Source organism: Patagioenas fasciata, chromosome 9 (genome assembly GCF_037038585.1).
Source record: "Patagioenas fasciata isolate bPatFas1 chromosome 9, bPatFas1.hap1, whole genome shotgun sequence".
NCBI classification, from domain to species: Eukaryota; Metazoa; Chordata; class Aves; order Columbiformes; family Columbidae; genus Patagioenas; species Patagioenas fasciata.
The window spans coordinates 21,751,691-21,775,289 of NC_092528.1; the positions used below are offsets into that span (position 1 = coordinate 21,751,691).

Below are 23,599 nucleotides of genomic sequence, written 5' to 3' on the forward strand. Positions count from 1 at the left end.
AGCTCAGGCAATGATACAAGACTGTACCTGCAGTGTCTAAGAATCAACCAGCACGTTACAGGACTTCACCTTGGCATGTGTGCATTTTTGTGCCATGATATCCTAATATTGTTTCTTCCTAGAAAATGAAGCCCTGTAGACCAAAATCGAGTTAACAGGGCAAAACTTGTGAAAAGCTCTGAGTGAATGAAACACTCAGATAAAGGGCAGGTTAAACTCCAGGATAAGCATCATTTGGTCAGAAAACTGCTTCCAGTGTATGAAAATGCTAATTATGGTCATGCATAATGTAGTGAATGAATGTCGCTTACAAATCAGGAAGGCAGGAGAATTAGTCTACGTGAACTGTCCCCAAAGGAAAAGTCCAATTCTTCCTCATTTACGTTCCCTGCAATTTCAGTTGAGCTGTGTGAAAGAGGTAGTGCTTGGCTTGGGTATTTTTTCTTGCCTCTTCCAGTTATACACAGAAATTATGCCCTCTTGGTAGTGAAACCAAAATACACTAGATATCCAATGACTGCCAAATCTCTGCCAAGTATCCTTTTTGACTCACGTTACTCCCGTGTTTGTAATTGTTTTTGGATCACTACATATCTTTGTAGAATTCTCACCACCATTTATTCAGTAATTGCACCTCCTACTTTTCACAACATTAAAAATTGCTGGCAAAGTGCCATTTTATAGTGCACTAGCTTATGATACGTTGTCCAAAACGTCTGCTTGAACACATTTAATGTACTCATAACAGATTTAATAGTATGACTTGTCATCAAGGGAGCATTTCTGTGAATTAAGAGAGCTGGACTGGAAGTATTTTTAAGAGGAAAGCAAAAAGTTGTACCATAAAAGTTCTTTTGATGGAGCTCTAGATGATGATGATGTTCGCTCTGTAGAAGGGTGGACCTTGCTACTCCTATCTCCATGAAAACTGACGTCATCCCATTTCTCTAGCTGTGTGTGAATATCAACTGAAAAATAAGAAAATGAAATATGAATCTTCTAAAGAAAGTATTGCAGAAAATGATCTCTCCTTTCTTAAATGTAGGTTATAGAGAAAATGGTGCCGTCAAACACCGTATGTTAGTTAAGCTCCAAAACACAGAAATGTTGTGCACCTTTTTAGCTGATATTCTGTGGAAATATTTGGGAATTCACAACGTTTTTCTAAATCTATTAGCATTCATGGTCAGAATGTCAGTGGAACTCAGGACTTAGAATCAGTGTTTGTATGCAATTTAGACCTGTTGATAAAATTATATGAAGTATTTAATAGTTTTTAATATCTTTGATTTCCTACTTGTAGTCAAATCATAAAAATACAACTTCTTTTAGTGACTACCATTTAAAAATGCCTGCATAGGCAACTGATATTATTCAGTCATATGTTGGACTTGCTTTGCAAAAATCAAACATTCATCTCCTGTTTGAAGATAAAGTTCTCAAAAAGAATTTCTGTGCTGATGAATGGAAATTTTGCTACCTTGGTATAAATTACATTTACCTTGCAAATTTCTCAGTCGTGGTGCAAGTAATTTAGTTTGGGTGGAACTAAATTAAATTCACCTTTTCTAAAGCTCATCTATAGATCACGCTTGGCAGGATATTGAGTTGTGTTTAGAATTTTTTTCAGTCTGTATAAATATGGCTCTGTTGTCAAGAATGTTTTTTTTTTTTTTCTCTCTTGTATGCATAGATAAAGCAGCATTTACAAATATAATGTGTATTTCTGACATCTGCAGTTCTGAAAAGGACATCCAGTATGGACTGCCTCTGATTTGTGTCTTTTACCAATTTCTTGTGATACCCCTGTAGATTTTTCTATCATTTTACTGACTCTAACTAAATTATTCTTTAAAAACCTTTCCAAAACTTTACTTGCCCATTTAATGACAACTTAATAAGTATAATGGCAAAGGCAAGAGTGTTTACAGTGACAAAGTATTTCAGGTTGTTTATAATGTGGAATAAAGGTTACACCCCCTGCCAAAATGTGGTGCAACAAAAATCCTGGTGTTGCTCATTACTTTGTGATAGTAGTAAGGAGAAACTTGTGCTAAGCAAGGGTCTGTAGCACTGCTAAAATCGCTACAGTCTTACCTAAATCTAGTGAAGACTTGTCTGAAACTCTGACAGTCTGGACCTTCTGCTCAGTATCCACACTGATAAGGTCAGAATTGTCTGTCTTCTTTCTGTGGGTTGAAGCTTTTAAGCCTTCACTTCTTGATGGATTCTCTGATTTCTTTGCTTTGTTTTGGTTTTGTAAGACAGGTTCACTAAGATCCAAGAGATCCAGACCTGTTGATAATACTTAGAGACAAAATGTTAGAATTCAATGTAGTTTTAATTCAAATAGCTGTCTTTTAAAAATGTATCTTATTTGGAAAAAAATTACTAGTGTGTTTGCGTTTGACTAGAGTGGATGTATATTTTCTGGCTAAAGATGATGACCAGCCTATTCAAATATGACTATGGATTTCAGGTGCTTAACTGGATGCAGTTTAGAAAAGCCTGATTTGCATAAAAGGCTTTTCCTCTGAAAATCTTAAAGACATCTGAGGACTTAAGGCTGTGGCCTTACTCCACAGTTTTTCTTATGTTGTGATGGTTGCCTATATAATCGAGCTTTTAGATTAAATTTGGTTTAATCTTATGATACATCAAGTCCTGGTACCAGCTGCTTAGGGCACTGCTGTTGTGCTGTTATGGAAAAAGCTGAAGAGTGGACAGCTTCTTGGTTGGACCTCTTGGGTCATAAAGGAATAATGGTATGTTTAGTAATCCTTTTTACTCGTCTTGTTGTTTGTGTTCTGGAGTATAAATACTGAATATAATTATAAATTCTACTGCTATTTCTATTAAGGATTATCTCAGTATAAAAGGCATGTTCAGTCAGAGTTCTTCATGTAGAAGTTGCTTAAAGAGTAACATTTCATATTCTTTAGCACATAAAAGATAGAAAAACTCGCTCTTTATCATCTTTTTATAAGGCAGGTGCTTTTGACAAATCAAGATGTATTATCTCTTGCAGTGCCTTATCTATGTTCTTGGTAAATCACTGAATTTCATCAGTCTTCATAGAATAAGAATTTTTTGTTATTAAATAAATCTAATTAACCCTTCCAATCTCATAGATATTCAAGGCAGATATAGGATCTACAGATACTCACTTTTTTACAATAAACACAACTCTTAAACAACCCAAAATGTTTCAATTCATGCCTGTAATATCTTTAGCTATATACGAAAGAAAAATTATTATTTACAGTAGTTATTTAATTCAATGTTCCAGTTTTTGCTATTAGAACTTGCATATTGCTTTAGACACGTATTAATTACATGTGAAGATGATCACCCAGCTGTCAATTATTCATCTTAATAATTTGCATGTACATAGATTGCAGTTAAATCCCTTCTAACAAGCCATTTTATGAGACAGCAATAGAAGCTGGTAGTGCTGCACTGATTTTAGTGTCTCAGCTGATCTGTCCAACTGCTTTGATCACCTGTGCACAAACACTGAATAGGAAGAGTCCAGTTTCTAAAAATGCTTCCAAAGGACAATATACTCCAAACATCACTGAGTATAATTCAAAAGGTTTTCAGGATTCGCTCTCACTTTTCATTACCTGCTCTACTATTTTACCGCAACACAAAGGAGCTCAGCAATGTGTTATATAGTTTCACTAATAAAGTGTCCAAACTCAGCCTGGACAAACTGTTCGATATCTCCTCCCTTTTCTTCAGCATCCATCCAAGTTTTTACTAAAGAAACCTTTCTAGAGTCAGGAATGGTTTTGGTTAAAACCAGACTAATTGTGGCTTACTCATAAATTGAAATGTTGCAAAAGGAAAGATTGAGAATTGGTCAAATGATAAGTACTTCCTGCTGAACTTAAACAAGTTCCCTTTAATTCAACCCCGGATATCTGCTAGAATACATGTGATTTGGATCACATCAGATTTGCCCTCAAATGTAATGAATAAAGTTTTTTTCTACTAAGAGATCAGGTAATTATAACTTAATACCAGCTTGTAATTTTGCTCAAATAGTAAAAAAAATCAAGAAATCACTTGACAAAAATGTACTGAAACTAAGATAACAGTAAAATTATTTCTCTCTAGTGAGGGATAGTAAAGAATCGTGTTTACCTGCAGTATTTGATGTTACAGGCCTTGCAACAGCTTCTGGTTTAGTTTCGCAGAGAAAGTCATCAATGGAGGGGCTCAGAAGGGGTCTGCTTTCTTGTTGCTCATTCACCAGCTAGCAATGAAACAACCCAGGGTCACAGAGTGTTGTTGGGATGCAGAATTTAAAGAAATAAAACATTCTCACAATATCATGTGCTTTATTTTTGGTTGTGAGAGAGTAAGATATTGTAATTAGAAGATGCACAAATAGCTCTGGGCATAAAATAAAAAAAATTAGCCACTCTTTTGGGCAAAATTATATTCCAGTTCTATAAATTCCACAAAAATAAAGCAGCAAGGTGATTTTTCCATAGCAATTATTGCATAATATTGCTTACAGGGCTAAAGTATACAGGGCCTGATGTAACTCCCTTCAAATCAATGGGTGAATTTGGCCTTCTCTATCACCAGGAGACTAAGGAGGGCTTATTTAGTATTTGAAAATGGTTGATTTTTCAGCAGTAACGTGCCTCCCCGCAGAACATGCACGTTACCATTTCCTCTATCAAATATGGATTAGCCCATTAAACAATAACCTGCCGAGACAGAAAACACTTCTCTGCAACACAAAGACGTATGAATGGCGGTGGAGGGATCCTGGTGAATGTATGAGCTCCCTGCCTGGGTTCTGACTCTGTGAAGACTCATGATCCAGGTTTTATTTATGGGCAGTTTTCCCTTTTTATTGTAATTGCATGAATGTATAGGTTTTCAGTTACCTGAAAGAAACTCTGCATTACAGGCTATTTCATGTATTAGGGATTAAATAGACAAAACAGTAAAACAGTCTCGTAAATAAGTCTCCTCTCTGCAGTCTATCTCTGATCGGAGGGTCAAGACCTGAGCTGAGCTGGATGGATACTGATGGCGTGGCCTGCATTTACTTTACCTTTAATAATGTATTCCTCTTTTTCTTTCACCAGGAGCTATTTCAGCTTTACTTTTGTCCTCTCTGCTCTTCTTCTCTCCATTCTGTTCTCACTGTTTTTCCATTGTTGAATTTTCAAAATTTTCTCTCAGATATATTTTAGCTTTTAAAATTAGGATGCTAACACAGATTAAAACTGGCAAAAAGGGTATTTACTCCTCCTCATTTTATATGTGTTAATTACTGGCATTTAAATACTCCAGTAGCAAGACTGCCTCTGAAGTTATTACAGCAAAACAGCTTAGATTTGCTGTTGTTCAGTACTTCATTTCTATATTACAAAGTTGTAAGAAAATACCGGAGCTATTTAAATAAAAACTCCATTATTTTGATGGATCAAACATTTAAGCTGGCACCTAGTGCTGACTGACTGTATAATATGTGCGTTTATTCATTTGCCCAGGACCTCACAGTTTTGCACTGAAATACCAATTTACATGAGTAACACGGAAGACAGATGAGTGATTGCCTGCCCAATCGTGTGCAGCAGAACATGCAAATGTGGGCCCTTAATTTAGAAATCTGGCAATGATACTGTCCCAGCCTGTAATTCAGCATATGCTAAACCCAGATTGCAGGTGCACCTTATAGGTGACTTAATCATGTGGGTTCTTAACTCTCCAAATTGATTGTCCAGGTTGCTGTCTCATTCAATGCACAGAAATTACTTGCTTAATTTGATCAATCTCAACACTTGACTGGAAATTGCATTTATACCATCTGCACACCTTTGATTGCCATTAAAGGTGCCTCAATAGGACCATGTTATCTCCAAGTCTGTATTTTTGCCTAATATTTATATTTAAGACTTAAGAGGACCTTGTTTTGCTATTTATTACTTGGTGTCAGTCCTTACTCATTTCTGTCGGTGAAAAAATGAAGTTGGATGCCTAGTTATTTCTTGTCCAAACTACTTTAATTGTTTTTAAAGTTTCTTTGTGATCAAACCCAGACATCAGCAAAAATTGCTTGAATGCATTTTTCTTTCTGCATTTACACATCCCATCCTAGGAAGTAGCATCACTAACAGCTGCTGCACTTCTGCAACAAGTTGCATATCCAGGTGAACATAGCATCCAGCAGAAAGACTGGGAAAACCTCTGGATCAGTTCGATCTTCAGTGATCTATTCTGTGATATACTAACAGCACAAAGAAAAGTCCTGCACCATTTGCAGGTGGACATGATGGAGGAAAGGAGAGGTTCTATGGCAATCACTCTAAAAGTAAAATCTTCATAGAAAATGTATCTATACATTTTTGTGTATCTATAAGAGTGTATCAATAGTGTACATTATTTAATAAGATTCCTATGATTTGAAGTTTCCCATTACATTCCGTGGAAATTTTATTTAAAAGGTGGGAGAACGAGGGAATGAAGAAGGGTTATGAGAACCCAGGCAGCCAAAATCACTCACTGGAGACAGTGAAGAATATAAAATCTGAAGATCATCTGAAAGGCAATTTATTGTCCGAAGCTGTTCCGGGGCTATGGGGATAAACTGAGAAGGGCAGCAATAATGCTGAGAATCAGAATTGTGGAGAGGAGGGAAACCAGAATTAACAATGATCTGAATTTCTCAAGGGTTCAAGTGAAGTATGAAGTAGCAGATGTCTGGCAAATACTTTTTCTTTTCAAAGCTGGTTATCACATCCCTAGAAATTTCTTTATTATGTTGTTTATATAAGGAAGACCTGCTCAACAACAGGCTTTCGTTAATTTGTACCAGCAGGTTATTGTTCAAAGTCCCTTGATAGAATTCTACCATTAAACTGAAAGAAGATTGGTGGTAGCAGCCACTTCATCAATTTTGCTGGCAAACACCAAAATTTAATTTTGTTGTGTCTTCTTTCTGCTGCATTTGCAGCAAGTTCAATTAGAGACAAATAGATTCCTCTTCTCTCCCTTACTTTGTGAACATATACACTAAATTCATCAGAGATGGGCCACCCAAATGATCAGAGGAATAAAGAATGCATTTTACAGGGAGACGAAAAGAGTTTGATTTGCTTATGCAAACAAAATGAAGATTGAGTAGGAATATAATTATTCTTCATGTTTACATAAAGGAAGAACAGTTAGATGACATTGGAGGAGGAAAGTTATTTCAGCTATTGAGAAAGGGTTGCACCACAACAAAGAGATCTAAACTGCACATGAATAAATCTGGTCTGAGAATTAAAAGAATCTTTCTAGCTATCAGAGCAGTGAAGTGTATGAGCATTGAGGGTTTGTTTTTGTTTCGCTGTGTTTTGTTTGTTTGTGGTTGGTTTTTGTTTTTGTTTTTACAGCAAGGGGACAAAAAGACTATTTTAAATGGCTTTTGACAAGCTTTTTACATGTCTGTTTACGATGTGATTGCTTTTGTGAAGTGGACTGTGGCCCAGAGGATCCCTCCCAGTCCTGTGTCCTAAGCTCCCATGACTAATGACTGGAAGTTGTAGGAGAGTCTTGTTAAAATGATTATTCCTACAAAATAATAATCTGCTTTCAACTGCAATATCTGGATCAAAACAGATAGCAAATACTTGATGAAGTCTACTAATTCTTAAAAAATACGAACTACATGTGTATAGCATTACAACATATTAGAAAAAATATGTTTTTGTCATGAAGCAGACATTTCATGATGAATCAAACCTCAATGTTAAAGAGTGCCATGAGCTGATATTTTTGCTGTAGGTGAGCGGGCAGTGGGGCAGTTTGTGTCACGGCTGTGTATGCAATGCCACTCGGTAAGTCCTCCATCTCGCACTTGGAATTTCATTTTGCTGCCTCATATGTTGTACCAAATTTATCCCTAGTTTAACTCTGCTCAAGTTATTAGAGTTATATCAGGCATGAATTTTGAGTAGTGCTATAAAACATTCATGAGATGAAAACTATTATCTATATTAAAGTAATAATTTATGGTTCTCAAGCACCTTTCAGGGTGAATATCACAGAATGCTTTAAAACATTCATGAATCAAGCCTGGCACCACCGCAGAGCTGAGGACTATTATGTCTACATTGCAGAGGAGAGCAGCAAAGTGAAATTAAGCAAGCTGCCCAGCATCACCCAGCGCTGGAGCAGGAGCCAGGCGGCTGGCGCTGCCCAGTATTGACATGTGCGGTGTTTGTACACACGCCAAGCCATACAGACTCAGCCTGTGAAAACTGTTCATTTCTGAGTACTAATTTAGCCAGCGAATGCCATAAATCCTCATAATGGCTCCAATAACTTATTTTTTGTTTATAAAATCAATTTTAATCGAAGAAAAAACCCACACACTCCTTTAACTGAAGGATATCTAAAATCTGTGGAGGGTAATACTCCCTAATTCTAATACATCTGAAGAGACCCATCCATAGTATAAGATACTCCTAAATTCAAATAAATTCATTTTCTGTGACTGACTTCTGCTGTTGGACAGCACCACAGAAAAAGCTGGGTGGTGTGTTGTGGTTTTGGTTGTTTGTTTTGTTGTTTGTTTTTGTGTTTTGTGGTTTTCTTTTTTCCCTCACCCCAATACTGCTATTGGTTTTTTTTGTTCCGCAGACCATATATGTGTTTTTTTTGGAGGTTTTGGGAGAGTCAAAAGTATCACCTGATGGTGATGGCCCTGCTACTTAAATATATAATCAAAGTAAGGATTATTTAGTAGAGAACTGAGATGAGGTGCAGAGGCCGGGTCAGACAGCGGCTATTGTGCTGAGGGCCATGTCTGCCATGTTTCCCCCCAGCACAGGCTAGGCAGTTCTGCAGCCTAGGGTGCTAAGGGAAATCACCTGCCCTCCATCTTCTGCACCCCAGCTGTCTGCATTTATTTAGCTGATGAACTTTATTACTTGCAGCTGCCTTTACTGCTGGATTTTTCTTTGGTTTGGCCAGTGGTCTCTGTGCTGCTGCCAGAGCTGCTGTGAGGAACAGGAGGAGGTGGCAGCTTATGGCAGTTCTTTCTCTGGGAGCTCCTCAGGCCTGAAGGGTAGGTGGGGGCTCAATTAATTGTGCGGGAGCTAAAAAAAATCATATCCTGAATGGGCCTGGACATGGGTGTGCTGGGGTAGGAAGGGAGATGTTGCTGTGGAAGAGGCTCAGTGCTGGCCCCCTGAAAGGGAGTGGTAGCCATGGGAGGGCCTCTAGATAATATCTAGCCTTGTGTCAGCTTCCCTCAGTCACCTGCCCAGCATTTCTTCCTCTGCCCTGCAGTCACCCCTAAACTCTCCCAAGCCTTATTTTGTCTCCTTGTTCTCCTAGGGTTGTCCTGCCTGGTAAAATACCTTCCTGGAGCTGTGGCCCCATGGAATCTCCTCAAGGGGGACACACTGCCCTGGGGAGCCTCCATGGGGCACCTAGCTGCTGCCATGGTGGCAGCTCTTGTTTTCACCTCGTTCTCAGGGCCTTTGGCTCATGGTTTTAATGCAGGTGCCTCTTACAATGCTGATGTTGCTGGTGGTGTGTTTTACTGTGCCAGAGACAATGTGAGATTATGTCTGCATACAACAACTGCTGTGGCTTTGGTGTCAGTTTGTTCCTAGTCTACATCTTATGTTGTAGTAAGAAAGTTATGGAACACCTAGGGAGTAGATGTTGTTTTGTTTGTTTGTTGTTTCGTTTTTGGTTTAAAAAAAAAAAGAGAGGATGGGCAGTTGACAGGGCTCTGTTGTGAAAAGTTTCCCCAGAGCAGCTTAGTTTGGCCTCAAGGCAGCAGGAGCTGCAGCACACCTGGTGCTCAGGGGAACAGCTGAGAGCACCGGTGTCTTACCCAGTGTTGCAATTACAGCTGATTGTGTTCATCTGCCTTGTCTGCTTTCTCTTCTCAGAGTGCTGGGCTCACACTGTGGGAGTGCTGGAGTGCACCGAGGCCGTCGGTAAGGTATGGTCCTGACATCCAATTGTATATGCTGTCTTACTACATTCCTGATGTTGATTTGTTTGCAATGCACAGTGCGTGTTCTTTTGCCTTTTTTTTTTAAATGATGTTAGTAGGGCATAACATAATGCTAGTCTTTAAGATAAACTACTTGGAATCTAAATTGGGGGGTTCCAGTCAGGCATAGGCAGCTAATTAGCACCTATGTTTTGAGCACATAGTGAACTAGTTCTCTTAAATTAAGTGCTGAAGTTCCTTCCGTGTTCAATAGGGAGAGATAAATGCCTAGAACAGCAACTCCATTAGGAGGTCTTGCCTGCCTAATTTATGCTGTCCCTCAGGAGGCTCTCAAAGGCACCTCGCTTTTCCACTGGCTATATATGGAACTTATTTTAGCAGGACTGGTTCAACGAGCACCTAAAATTTAGATGTAATTAGCCACCCAAGTTAGTTGAATTGCATTCTACCCCTTTGGTCACCTGAGGGTGACTGAATTACTCAAGGCACTAATTTGAAAGCCCCGAACTACTGATGGATAATCCCCTGTGTGGTTCAGCAGGCTGGCTGCTCCTGGGCACTCACATTTTGCTGTGCTGGTGAGTGTGGTTGAGCTGCCGACTGCATTGGTGAAATGATCTGACCTAGAAGGCTCAAGGTGTGGCAATGCACATTTGGTAATGAGCACAGGAGAAAGCAGGAATCTTTTAACTCAGATTTTATGTTGGATATATTGTATTTTTGAACTTTGCTCTGAGGAACTTGTTTGCTGCTTGGCTGAGACTGGACAAATAAGTGAATGAATTGGATTAATTTGAGTAGTTTGTAAGTGTTACACTGTTCTTTTAACTGAGCCAGAGGCATCTACTAAAGCACAAGCATCAATTGCTAATTCATTTGTATAAAACACAGCAATGGTTTCTCGATGGACAGGTTCTCTGCACATATCTGTCGCACTGTGATCTTTGGAGGCATTCATTAGAGTAAGAGAAAACAAGTGAATTCATTTCCACTTATTAACTATTTCAAAAAACTGATAAATGGGAACCACAAGTAGAAACTGAGGTTATTGTTCTCTAGAACATACTGGAAGTGTTGGCCCAACCATTGTATCTGCAGATTGTTATCTTGACATGTTCACTGAGGGGGGTTTGGAAAGGGAGCTCCTGTCAAAAATCACTAGGCTCACGCTAAAAGTTCAGGTTGAGTGAGCTATGTTTTTCTCTACTTGCTGTTCTAGCATGTTTATAAATATTCCACAATGAAAATTACCACCTCACACACTTTATTTACTATTATCTAGTAAGAATGATTGCTTTTTGCATCATCCTTGTGCCAGGGTCATACTTTTTTCCCCTCACTCTAATGTGAATTTATGTCCAAACGAAACTGACATGCCAGCCAAATATTTTGTTTTCACAAGAACAGAGAACCAATTCACAGGGCACACAGTATAATTGATTTCCACCAAGTGTGAATAGCAGGAAACTCTCAAACTGAAACAAACTCATTTCACCCTCCTGCAGAAGGCAGTTTTGTGCTGCTGCCTCTCTGAGGACTCTTGCTCAGCAGCTGGTAACCAGTACTCTGTTGCTAAGTGGTAGGAAGTGTATGGAGTGACCTGTGAATCAGAGGTGACAATTTCTTACTTGAAATCACACCAGCCAAGTGACCCCTCTGGGGCTTAATGCAAACAACTGACAGGGAGCTGATGTGAAGTCAGAGAAACTGTGAGAGGATTACTATGGACACCATACTGGATACTTAAACTCATATGGCAGCTGTGTTGTTGAAAACCGATGCTTGATGCCTAAATTGGTGAGTGATAATGTCCTTATATTGCATATTCCTAAACAGCATTTGCATTGCTTGGTGGCAACTCTTGCTGTGATGGCTGTGTCACAGTAGCATCCTATTTGAGTGCTAACCTATAAAAGTTATGATGTACTGTTGCAAAGCAGAACTAAATGTCTCACAGTTCACAATCTCCTTCCCTCTGTTCCTCTTGGTCTGGCTAAAGGACACTAAACATGGAATTGTAGTTGTGTCTGGTTCCTGCATTTTGGCCTCATTCCAGCAAAGCACTTAAGCGCGTTCAGCGAAACTCAAAGTTAAGCATGCACCTAACAGTCATGCTGGATCACAGCCATAGAGCAAGGGGAGGAAAGTTGCTCTTGTGATATTTGGACTGTGACTGACAATTTGGCCTTTACTGTTCATATAAAACCACAATTTACTGCAAATCTGTCTGTTGCATTAATGTCAGCATGCCCTGTTCACTTTTAAAGTCAAGGATGCTGTTTACTAAACCGAAGTGCCTGCCTTTCGTGGGTGTTATGAGATTTTATTTATTTGCTTTCCCTCACTTGGCTATGTGTTGTAGCATTACCCTGTGATTTGTGTTTTGACCTCTTCCTTTACCCATATCACCGTCTGAAGAGCTACCCTACAATGCTGAACAAAGACAAAATTAATTCATCATGCTAGATGCTTAGAGATCATTGAAGTAATATAGTCACTAAGAAATGACAAAATGTTATTTTGAAGAAATTATTTCTGTACTGTTAGTTGCTGGAAGTACCTAGTCTGTAGTCCGAAAATGGCCTGCTGGTTAACTGAGGGAGTAACAAATCTGACATGTCTGCTGAGTAAATGCAGGTGGGAAAAGTCTTGCAGAACAGAAAACCTGCAGAATCGGAGGTTATTTGTTGTCAAGCTCCAAAGAAACCTTTACCGTGGGAGGAGACATAAGTGTTGTGATAGTGTCTGGAGGGAACAAATGATAACTCATGGTGCTGGATTCTGTTTTCTGTATTAATTATTGAAATTACTTTTTGTATGGCAACAGCTGAAGAGGAATTCTGACTTTGAGAACTACAGCTCTCAAATGTTTTTAAATAAGGTGCAGGGGACAGAAACTGGAAGACTCCTGTTTCACTCACATTGCAGATGTTAGATTCGTACCCTTGCTGTTTCTCTAGGGGCAGCTATGATGATTGCTTACAAAATATTAGAGAATTATTTGATGTTTTTCATTAGCTGAAAGTGAAGAAGGCTGCCAGTATATGGGACTGAGCTACATATACAAATTCTTTATGAACCACCAGTGACCCATAGGTAAGTTCAAGTGTCAGCAGTCGTGGATTGTATAGGTCCTCATGTACTATTCTGAGTCTGGTACATAGTCAAATGTGAACTTAAATGAAAGAAACCACTGTTTTTTAAAGACCAAATCTTCATGCTATAGCAGTATGAAGACTGTAAAGATGAAGGTGAGGGAATTAACAATATCAGATATGTCACAGATTATCACAGAATTTAATTTTTGTAAAGCTTATGCTGTTCCTACTGATCTTCAGCCAGCCTTTGTTCATTTCCCATGCAACTGAAGTCATATTTTACTGTACCTTTGCTGTAGCTTTGCATGTAGGCTGTAATTATTTCGAAATCACACAGATTTATCTTGTCTTTTTTTGATGGGTTTTTCTTTTAAAACAGAGTTCTGTTGCATGTCTAGACCAAGGCTGTGGTTTTGGATGCATTACTGCGGGCAGTCATAGGCAGCAAGTTCTAATTTCTTGTTAAGTTACCCAGGCTTTCTCCCTAGGGGTCTGTCAAGGCGTGTGCATTTGCTTTGAAATGTTTTTGAAGATCGAAAAGCCTGAAACTTAAAAGCTGTTTGTGAGTTTTTTGGACTTGCAATTCAGTAGAACAGTTTCACTGTACAAACAGATCTTTGAATATAGAAGAGCTGTAGAATATGGCTTGCAACTCCTTCACAGGATAACATATTTTTACTTAGCATTCATGAATGAAGAGACAAAAAATTTCTGAAAATTAATTCCTATTCATAAATGATAGTAAAAAACAAAACAGGGCTAAACTGACATTATTTACAAAAAATGTTTATTCAAATAGTTCCGTGCTTATGGAATGCTGAGGCATTTTAAAATGTATGAAACAGTATAGTTAATTTTTTGTTTTAAGAAAAAATTACACCATCAATTCCCATGGCAATTTCAAATTAAGACTGTTATTTCATGGAAATGTATTTAATTTATGTGACAGAGAAATCTGTATAACTTTAGGCAAGCAGCCAATTTATGACTTCTAAGCATATTGTCAAGGCAACTTCATTATACTCATGAGACTATTTCTGCTGAAATTATGTGTACTGCCCTAAAAGCAATAATAGTGTTGAAGAGTATTTAACCTGGAGGTAAAGAATCAATCAATATTTGTACTGCTAAGCATGCATTTATTAATTCTGTATTTTTTAAGTCTTCTTGTATTTACCTTTTCTAATAATAGATGAAAAAGGGTTATCAATAGGACTTAAGTGTCCCCTATTAAACTACTAAAAACATTTACAGTAAATCAAACAAGACAGATTTGAGATGTATGGAAAATACTTATAATGAGTTTATCATTAATCCTTGAAATAGAATATAAAAATATGATCTGAGGTCTGGTCCTCCCAAGATCAGTGAGGAAATTGCCACTGTTCTCAGAGAGACGACTGGAATGTACAGCGAATTATTGTAGTCCAAACTTATTGTCATTATCTGAAACTGGAGTGATTTTTGCCTTTTTCTACATTGATGTGTATCAATTACTGAAAATTGGAGTCAATTCCTATTTAGATTGGTATAAAAGAGAACAGAAGCTAATTACATTTTCTTTAACTTTCTGTTATACTGTTACAATGCTATTTAGTAAACATTTCTGCACTGGGCTGTAAGACACTGCAAGTCTGATGCTAAGAAGCTTAGAATGAACATGATTGATTCAAATGGGACTGTAACTTTTATATGGAAAACTGCGATTATGCAATCAAATTGATCAGAAAAATCTGCTAACAACATTGGGAACTGAGTATCAGTTATCTTTAATTGGTTTCCTTTACAGAGTTGCAATGAAGCATTTGAAAGATCTTCTGTCAGTCTTTTAGAAACTTCCCCTCCCAAAAACCAAACTAAACCGAAAAAAAAACCCACAACCCCTGGAACAAAACAAAAACCCCAACCAGCAAAGACAAAAGAAATCAGTGGAATTTAGGCAGTAGAAGTGTTTGAGTGTTTCACTCATATACCCTTGAGCAACTATAAATAGGCTTGGATCAAGAAATGCCATGCAAATTAAGTTCACTTACTAATAATAATAAAAAATTCCTACTCTGGATACTAATACCTCATAGAGAAACTTTTAAAAAGCCTTAAGCATCTGGTGGAGTTAATTGGGGTATAGTCATGAAACATGTTTTTTGACAGCTTGTGTGTTGTAGTCTGCGTTTTTTCATGGGATAGGATGAATTTCAGTGTGTTTCTTGTAATTTCACCTTTTTCGATTTCGTCTCTCCACTTCAAATTCTAAAACTAAGTGTTTTATAGGTTAACTTTTTAAATTGTAAGCAGTCAATGTTAAAATTGTAGTCTGACCAGTGTCTGTGTAGTTCATGTAAATTCTAAGTAGGCAGCTCCCATGTTTTTTCAGTTATAATCACAAGTGGGGACAGCTTAAAATATATACTTTGCATTTCTTTTTCTTATTGGTGAATGTTTTATGGACTCTCATTTCTTTCCCATATAATACCAGAGTATATTTGCCACAGGATCACCTTGGAAATGAATCTCCTCCTGGAGGTCTTTTTTTCTTTCTATTATCTTTATAGGGATCCTACCAGCACTTGCTTTCCAATTTATGTCCTCTAATGAAGAATCTAAATTAAGTGTGATGAATCTGAGACAAATAATTCTTGTGACACTGTGAGATTTGTTTGTTTAAAATCAGGCAGGCAAGGTATTTAACTGCACTTTTTTACTGCTCAGTAAAGCAGTTAATGATATTTTAAAGTATAAGTGTGAATCTAAGTACTTTATTGAATCAAATCTTTTGAAGTCCACTGACCTGTAGTAAATTGGGAATTTCATAGCTGACTGTACAATTAAACTTTGACTCCAGGGGACATTTACGTTTAAATTTCTCATCAGAAATTCAGTCTGAAGTGAGCTTTTATTCTCCTGACAAATGCAAAGAAGCTGTGAAGAGGTTAAATAGAAATTTTATTTTGGAAATCAAATAGAACTTTATGCACAGTTTTTCTCCTTTATTTCTTTGCTTCAGTTAGCAGTTAACTTCCAGTTAACCTTTCAACCTTCAGCAAACTTTCTTTTACTTTTTCTGGGTTCTATTAGTATAAAAAGCCTCTTTTTAATTTGTTCCAGTCTCTTCTGGATTATCTTTTCAGAGATAAGGCGAGACAACAACATAGTAGAGAGTTATGTTCTACCAAATCCAGTTAGTACTGAAAGCTCACTCTCTGTTGATGCTCGAAATTTAATATTTGGCAAGTACTGAATGCTTTCTCACAACAATAAAGTGATTTTCATTAAAAATAATTGAGATAGAATCACAAAAATTAGATACTGAAAGGCCTACTCAATTACGAAGAATACCCCTCTGCTTATTGTGGTAGACTCATCACTGCTGGAATGATGGTCAGGATTCCCAGTTTTGCCATATATTGGCAGACTCCTCACTGGAGTCTGCATGTTCATGTTATTTGGAGATTTGCCTCCAGATTTGATGATGTGAAATAACACCTGATGATATAAAATAATCTGTGAATTGGAAACCTCATCACAATTAAATTCACGGTATTTATCTCAGCAAATAATTGTCATTTCTTACAAGCAGGGCTTTGCTAGAAGCATAACAATAAAATGTGAATATTTATCTGACTTTTCTGTGTTGGATATGTTTTTAATACTTTCCAGAAGAAGACAGAAAAAAAGCATCTCCTATAAACACAGGGGCTTCTCTACATTGTTACTATTTCAAAATGAGGATTTAGAGTCTGCTCTTTGTGTATCAGATTCCACTTACGCTTTCCTGTGGAATCTGCTTTCACAGTCAGACGTGAGTAATCCTTCATTCATCAAAGATTTTTAGAAACAAGAGATTTTATTTTTTAACTTTTCTAAAAGCACTCTATCTGGGCTCAATCCTTGTATTTTACTTGCAGGTTTCTTGCCTAGTTAGTTGTAGGGGTGGAGCAACACAGACACCTAATGTATCTCATTCTTTCCCAAGAGATACACAGCTGCTTGTACTGGGTATGGTGGTGGTGATAACTTTGAAGGACCAGACTTTGTATTTATGACCCAATTTAATCTGGCTTGGGAAACTTGTTTGCAGCCGATTTGGAACCTGCATGTTTCACCCTGTGAGCAGCAACCACATCCATCTGTTTCATCATGTAAAGAGCAGAGACAAACACTTTGGATGGTGATGGCTAAATGTATATCACAATATAGCGGTGTGTTATTCTAAATGAATGGGCTGAACAAGGGGTTTACACAGACACACTAAACAGGAAGCATCTCAAAACAATGTCACAGCCAGACGATTAGGATACAAATGAGGTATGCAATATGGTAGTATAACTGCACGTCACACATACATGATGCAGAGATGGCTATGGAAAATACTCACTTTTTCACTTGATTCTGCTTCCTTTTGGTTTCTGCACCCCTTTGGTGCATAGCAGGGAAGTAGGTATTTGTGTTTAGTGGAAGAAATTATACTGACTAACAGACACAAGCATTTTACTCATAAATTTATCACAGACTATTGCTGAGTTGACTGACAGACAACCACAACAAATGGTGCATTACACATCTGAAGAAACCAGGCTGAGCTCCTGGCCCTGTTGAAGCCAGTGGAAGTTTTGCCCTTTTTAGGGGACAGAGGTCAGTGTTTTATATTGTCTTATTGTTTTGTTAATCATTTAGCAGAAAATTGAAAACGATGCCTTAAAGGGACCGTCTGTCATGTAGTTATTTCATAGATATGACAATCCACCACAAACAAAAGATAGTGTTCAACAGGGGCTGAGGAGATTGCCAGACCTGGTTTCCAAAGTAGATGATGATATTTCTACAACGTGTGTATGTTAGTGCAGTGCATCTGTGATGCACTCCGAGAGCTATGTGCATCCTAAATACTTCCAAAGAAATACAGTAGCTGTTATCCTAAAATATGAATAGAATAAAACAGGATTGTGGATTTTGTTGAAGGGTCTCACATAAGAACTAATTTGTAGTATGATTACTTCCATTAAACCTCCTGTTGAGGAGGAGTAATTTATGTGCGCTAGAGATCAACAGTAAAGGAAATGCTTGAGGAACAAATTCATGTATGTGAGCAACAGAAGGGAGTAAAATTCACTCTTGTAACAAGATGGAAGTGCTGTGTGTGTCAGCATTCAGTCACTGCCTTCAGTAAACTAACGAAACCACCTATGGCTCAATGGGTGCTGCAAGGTGTGAGGTTTAGTGTGATGGCGTTATGCCCTTCCTTCGGCTGAAGTTGTAGAAATGAAAGCAAAGGGGTGAGCAAAATAGCACATTCTTACTTGGATCAGTAGAATCCCAGTGAGAGCTTAGGGACGGGATGTGAGATATTGAAAATGATACTACTGTGAAGTGGTGGTTTCTAATTTTATATATGCATTGCAAATGGGTCTTTTATATATGCATTGCAAAAGAATATTTGTGGCATGAAGTACATTGATGTTTTAAATAACTTTCTAGTAACTGACATATACAGTACTTTCTACAAATCCCTTTATTTGGGGAAAAAAAATGCATTTTTGTTTAAGTGTTTCTGTCAAAACATCTAAACCCCAAAGCGGTTCCATTATTGACCCCACGCTAGTTTTCCCCGCACTGAGGTTGGTGTGTGATCCCCTGGCAGAGGGGATCCCCCAGCAGCGCTGGGGCTGCCATGGCACCGAGGGGACGCAGGGGCCGGGCCGGGGTTCCCCTCGCTCCGCGTGTGCCACGTTCCGCGTGGGGCTTTGTCAACTCCCGCGTGGCCGTGACCCGCGTGGTGTCCGCGGCCTCCTCAGAGCCCCGCGCTCCGCCCACCTGTGATGTCATAGTAAGGAGGGGCTTTTCTTCTGCAGACTCCTCCCTCGGAATCTCCTTCATCACCATGGCAACAGCCTTATCTGCCGCCCTAGAGCCTTTCCCCTACAACAGCGAAATCAACAATGGCGCGAGTCAGCAGCGAGCCCGGCACAACCGCGCCCCGAAAACACACCCCCGAACCATCCCGGCCTTAAACTGACGGCGTTTACGGCTGGAAGCGAAGCTTAGTTTAAAGTAGAATACACAGTCTTAAAAATAACTTATCTGTGAGGCTGTTAGTTAACAGCGCAGAGGGATCTGGCCGGAGTCTTGTGACTCATTGGAGTTGCCCCAGTGAAGCCAAGGGGAACATGGCCCTGTCACGCTGGGCAAGAAATACCCCCATGTGAGCAGAAGGGTTTGGACCTTCTCCAGAGGAGTGTGGTTTGCAGGATCAGCCCCTTGGTTTAATTTTAATTACCCAACAGTTTGCATCTGAAATACCTGGGTTTTGGTTAAAAGTAGCATCAAGCTGATTTTGCAAATAGAGCACAGATCCTTGGAGTTCACTGAGGCAAACTCACCATGAAATTTGAATGTATAACCTGCAGGGCTGAGCCCACAGTGTTTATAGCTCTAGTAACATTTTAAAAAGCAATTTACATCATATAAACGGGCTGGGTTTTTTGCTAACAGAATGTACGGAGCCAAATTCTGCCATCATAGGCATTGCTATAGCTCTCCCAAAAATGGTCATTGTTGTTGAATTTACTGTAAGGATTATTTTTTAATTTGACTTTTCATAAAATTAGCTTAATATATCATAAATATTCAAGATAAAATATTTTAACATTATTTAATATTTCAGCCAAACAAAAAATTCACTAACGTTATGTGCCATACTCTCTTGGAAGCCATAGTTTTTATTTAAAAAGGATATTTATCTTCTTGAGTTCATGTGGATTTCTGTATTTTGACCTCTCATACTCTTGCAAGTGACAGAGAAAGTCTGAGCACGCACATAAAGCACGACAGCAGAACTGTATTATGCTGGTGACCCTGGGCATGTCCTTACTATTATACTCTAAAAGCTCCCATTGATTTCCATGGAAGCTTTAGCTGTGCAAAGACTGCAGGATCTGGCTCCATAAAAGCAGTATTTTATACTAGACTGTAATATATTTAGATACTTAGAAGTCTATTAACAGAAGGGGTTCTTTGCTACCACATCATATACTAGAATTACTTTCACTAGCATTGTATACTGTGTCCAATAAAACAAAACAAAACAAACAAACACAACGCTAGGGCTTATACTGAGCTACAGGTTGTTTCAGAAACATTTCATCCATTGCAGGTAAACACATTATATATTATTGTGTTTGTTTTTCAACAGATTTTATTGATCATCAGGTCAATCTTAGGTTAGCTTGCTTGTGCAACACATCAGTTACCTTACAGAGAGTTCTTTGCATGCTGCAAGAAATTCTCAGAGCAGAAGTGTCAGAAATGATAAGCGTGCTAGATTTGTGATGCCAAGTCATTGTAAAATCAAATAGATTTAATTCAGTGAGAATTACTTCTAATCGGTAAGCATATCAAAGGTTCTTGGCCAATTACATATTTACTCCATTCATGATTGGTATGACATATTCCAGGTCTATGAAGCTGGTTTCTAGTATGGCGCATGGAGATCTCGTTAGCTTGCACTGATAACATGCTATTCAATCTTTATAAAATGTAGTCCTTTTGTGCTGAGTGCTAGATCTAAATAGTTTATCGGCTAGAAAGGATGCATTGGAAAGCATGCAGTGCTTTTTATTTCTTGCAGAGTAAAAACCCACCAAAGCAAAGGTCAGGTCACTTTTTTGAAGACAGAGCCACTTTTTCTTCAAGGTTTCACCTACTACCTGAAAAGAGTCATGATACTCGTATTAGTGCCTGCTGGTAACCTCTCATGAACATAACTGCAAAACCCTGGGAGTGGTCGAACAATATATAAAATCTGTCTCGGCAGTTTACAGCGCTGATAGTACAAGTAGAACAGTAACCTGATGAATACTGTGCTATTTTTTATGAGCAGAATTTGTATATTTGCTAGTCAAAGCAAATGTTTTGATACTACTTTTTTACTAGGTCTTTCTTTAAGCTTTCCTTAAAGACTGCATGTAAGTCAGGTTGATTTACTTCTGGCTACTCACCTATGGTACGAGAAACATGAATCTGCTACCAGAAGTTAGCGGGTAATTTCCTGGCTACCAAATGGAAAGGCACTGCAGTGAAATAGCTGAAATTCTCACATTCTGGTGGAGAGATGCACAAGTGACCAATTCACTGGAAAACCCAGTTTTTTATTCTAGTGACTAGAAATGGGTTTTCTTGTTCAATGTAAGGTGTGTAAGCTTGAAAGTCTTGATCTCTGCATTTGCTGCAGTGAGTATTATGTGTTCGATCCTTGCCTGTGAAATGACTACGCAGAAGAATTGGAGAGGTATAAAAACAGGACAACCTTGTTACTGTTATGAACTGCAGCTGAAATTATGATCTCTAGCACATTTCTTACAATAACCATTGAAGGGCTTCTTTTTTTCTTTACTAGGCCTCCTTCAATATTAAGTGTTGTTTCTTAGTGTTTTGTCTTGCTGTATGTATTTATCTGTTACAACAGTCAATTGCTCAAAGCCTATAATTTTACACTTGCCAGGTCTTTCAAATGAACAGTTTGTTGACAGTGCAGATTTGCAAGTTAAGTTTTCTCAGGTAAACAACAGTTTAATAATTTGGTGAATAATTTCATAATTCTCTATTTGTCTGCAATATATAGATGGAAACAATTGTGGCCCAGAGCATGACAACCTGCGTATAAAGCAAGACAAACATGAATTGATGAAGGAAGAAGATATTATTTGTGTTCATGAGAGATACTGCTTAAGAAAAACTGAGAAACACGCCATTATTTCATTATTCAATACACTTTAGGTGATGTCTCCAGAGCAAAATAAGGAATAGAGTTCAGAGTATTCCCATGATGCTAAATGTTTATAATAGAATTGACTTCAAAACTTAATAATGGTTTCTCTAGGTTTATCCTTTGGGATCAGGTAATGGATAGTAATAGACATTGCCAAAGGAATATGCTGATTTGGCTGGGTTTTCTAAAGAAATACTCTGTTGTTGTTGTTGTTGATGTTCCTGAATAGTTCCAAATTAAATTTTGAACAATTCAACACTATTTAGATGTGGTACTTAATAGTGAGTATTTAATTAAACTACTGTAAGAGCATATTAATGTAAATTTCTAGGACAGCGTACAGTCGTGTGTGTGGTTTTGGTTTATCAGTGATGCTTAGAGCTTTGTAACTACGCTCATGTACGATAAAGCTTTTTTCTTTAAATATGTGAGACCAATAGATCACCTGCAAGTCAGGATGGACAGATCAGTTAGAATGAATACACAGTCATACTTGAAATGTTACTGTTTGGTGAAATACTATATAATTCTGTAATTCTTCATTATAGTTGTTTGCAAACTTGTTCTCATATACAAAAAGCCAGTGGTCAGTCCCATCTTAATCTTTAACATTTTGACAATGGTATTTAAACTGTGATTAATTACAGAAATTCTTTGTCGTCTGTGCACCAAAAGGATTTTTTCTAAATCCATAACAATTAGAAGTTTGCTTTGACAATATTTAAGGTACTTGAGTCCCAAATTCACCTTTCAGGAATATTTATACTATGTGTTCTTGTGAGAAAATGAACGGAAAGAAATTGAGTGATCAGATACTTATGTTTCTAAAAAAAAAAAAAATATGCATGGAGAAATTCTGCCTTTATGTAAACCCGTGCTATTCCATTTATTTTCCAAAGTTCCTACCAATCTGTCTCAGCTCTACTTGACGCATTATGATACATTGCTATTCAGTGAGCTATTCAAAATAATCTTAACAGAAGCGTGTTAAAAGTTAACCTATTGTAAAAGCTTCGTATATGCTTCCTTTGTAAAGAAATTTGATAGAAAAAAGTGATACGCAGACAGTGCTAGTACATGTATGATATGATTCTTGATTCCATGAGGCATCTCTCCTTTCTAGTTGAGGAGAAACACAACTTGATGTATTTCTGAGCATAATGCCAAAGTGACCAGCTACCCTCAACTTTTCACATGAGACTATTGAATTAAAATGTGTGTAAAAACAAAACAACAAAAGTCCCACCATGTACTTTTTCAGTCCAGACCATCTTGAAGTCCTGACCTTTAAATAGGTTGGGGAGGGGTTTTATAAAGCTAACTTTATGAAAGAAGCATTAGTGGTAGCTTTAATTCCAGTAGCTGTATTAGGAGAAAGACCAGACAGAGCTGCTGTCCGTGTTGAACCTGGGCTGCTTGGCTGCTCTCCAGATCCCCAGGCAGCTGATATATTACACTTACAGTACCAATTAAGCGGCCTATTCAAGCTGGCTTTATGCACCACAAATCTTTGTGTTTTGTGCAATTTAAAAATAAAAATGAAGTGACCGACTTGGCTTAACTGTTTAAGATTCTGCAGCGCTAACATTTTTACCTCTCAAAATGAGCACACACGGCTATGCAATGGTACCATGAGAGTTCAAGTGTCCACAATATGATTGTGAGCTCTTGATTTCACATAGAATCTGTTTATTACTTTGTATTTTTCCATTCTCAGGCTTTTCTCTTCATGTTTTCTCCATATGTTGG

General features: G+C 37.9%; 1 protein-coding gene across 2 annotated transcripts in view; it reads right to left on the minus strand.

Moving 5' to 3' along the window:
* The window catches only part of PEX5L (peroxisomal biogenesis factor 5 like), a 46,210-nt gene extending 25,424 nt beyond the window's left edge, over positions 1-20,786 (minus strand). The window contains exons 1-5 of one of the 2 annotated variants that reach the window (XM_071812593.1): positions 20,724-20,786; positions 18,898-19,002; positions 4,150-4,261; positions 2,098-2,307; positions 842-968 (exon numbers count right to left, since the gene is read on the minus strand). In XM_071812593.1, the coding sequence (XP_071668694.1) occupies positions 842-968; positions 2,098-2,307; positions 4,150-4,261; positions 18,898-18,966 (518 nt within the window). In that variant the 5' untranslated portion in view covers positions 18,967-19,002; positions 20,724-20,786. The remainder of the gene's footprint in view (positions 1-841; positions 969-2,097; positions 2,308-4,149; positions 4,262-18,897; positions 19,003-20,723) is intronic. The other variant, XM_071812594.1, reaches the window with a different exon arrangement.
* Between the last annotated feature and the right edge of the window lie 2,813 nt (positions 20,787-23,599).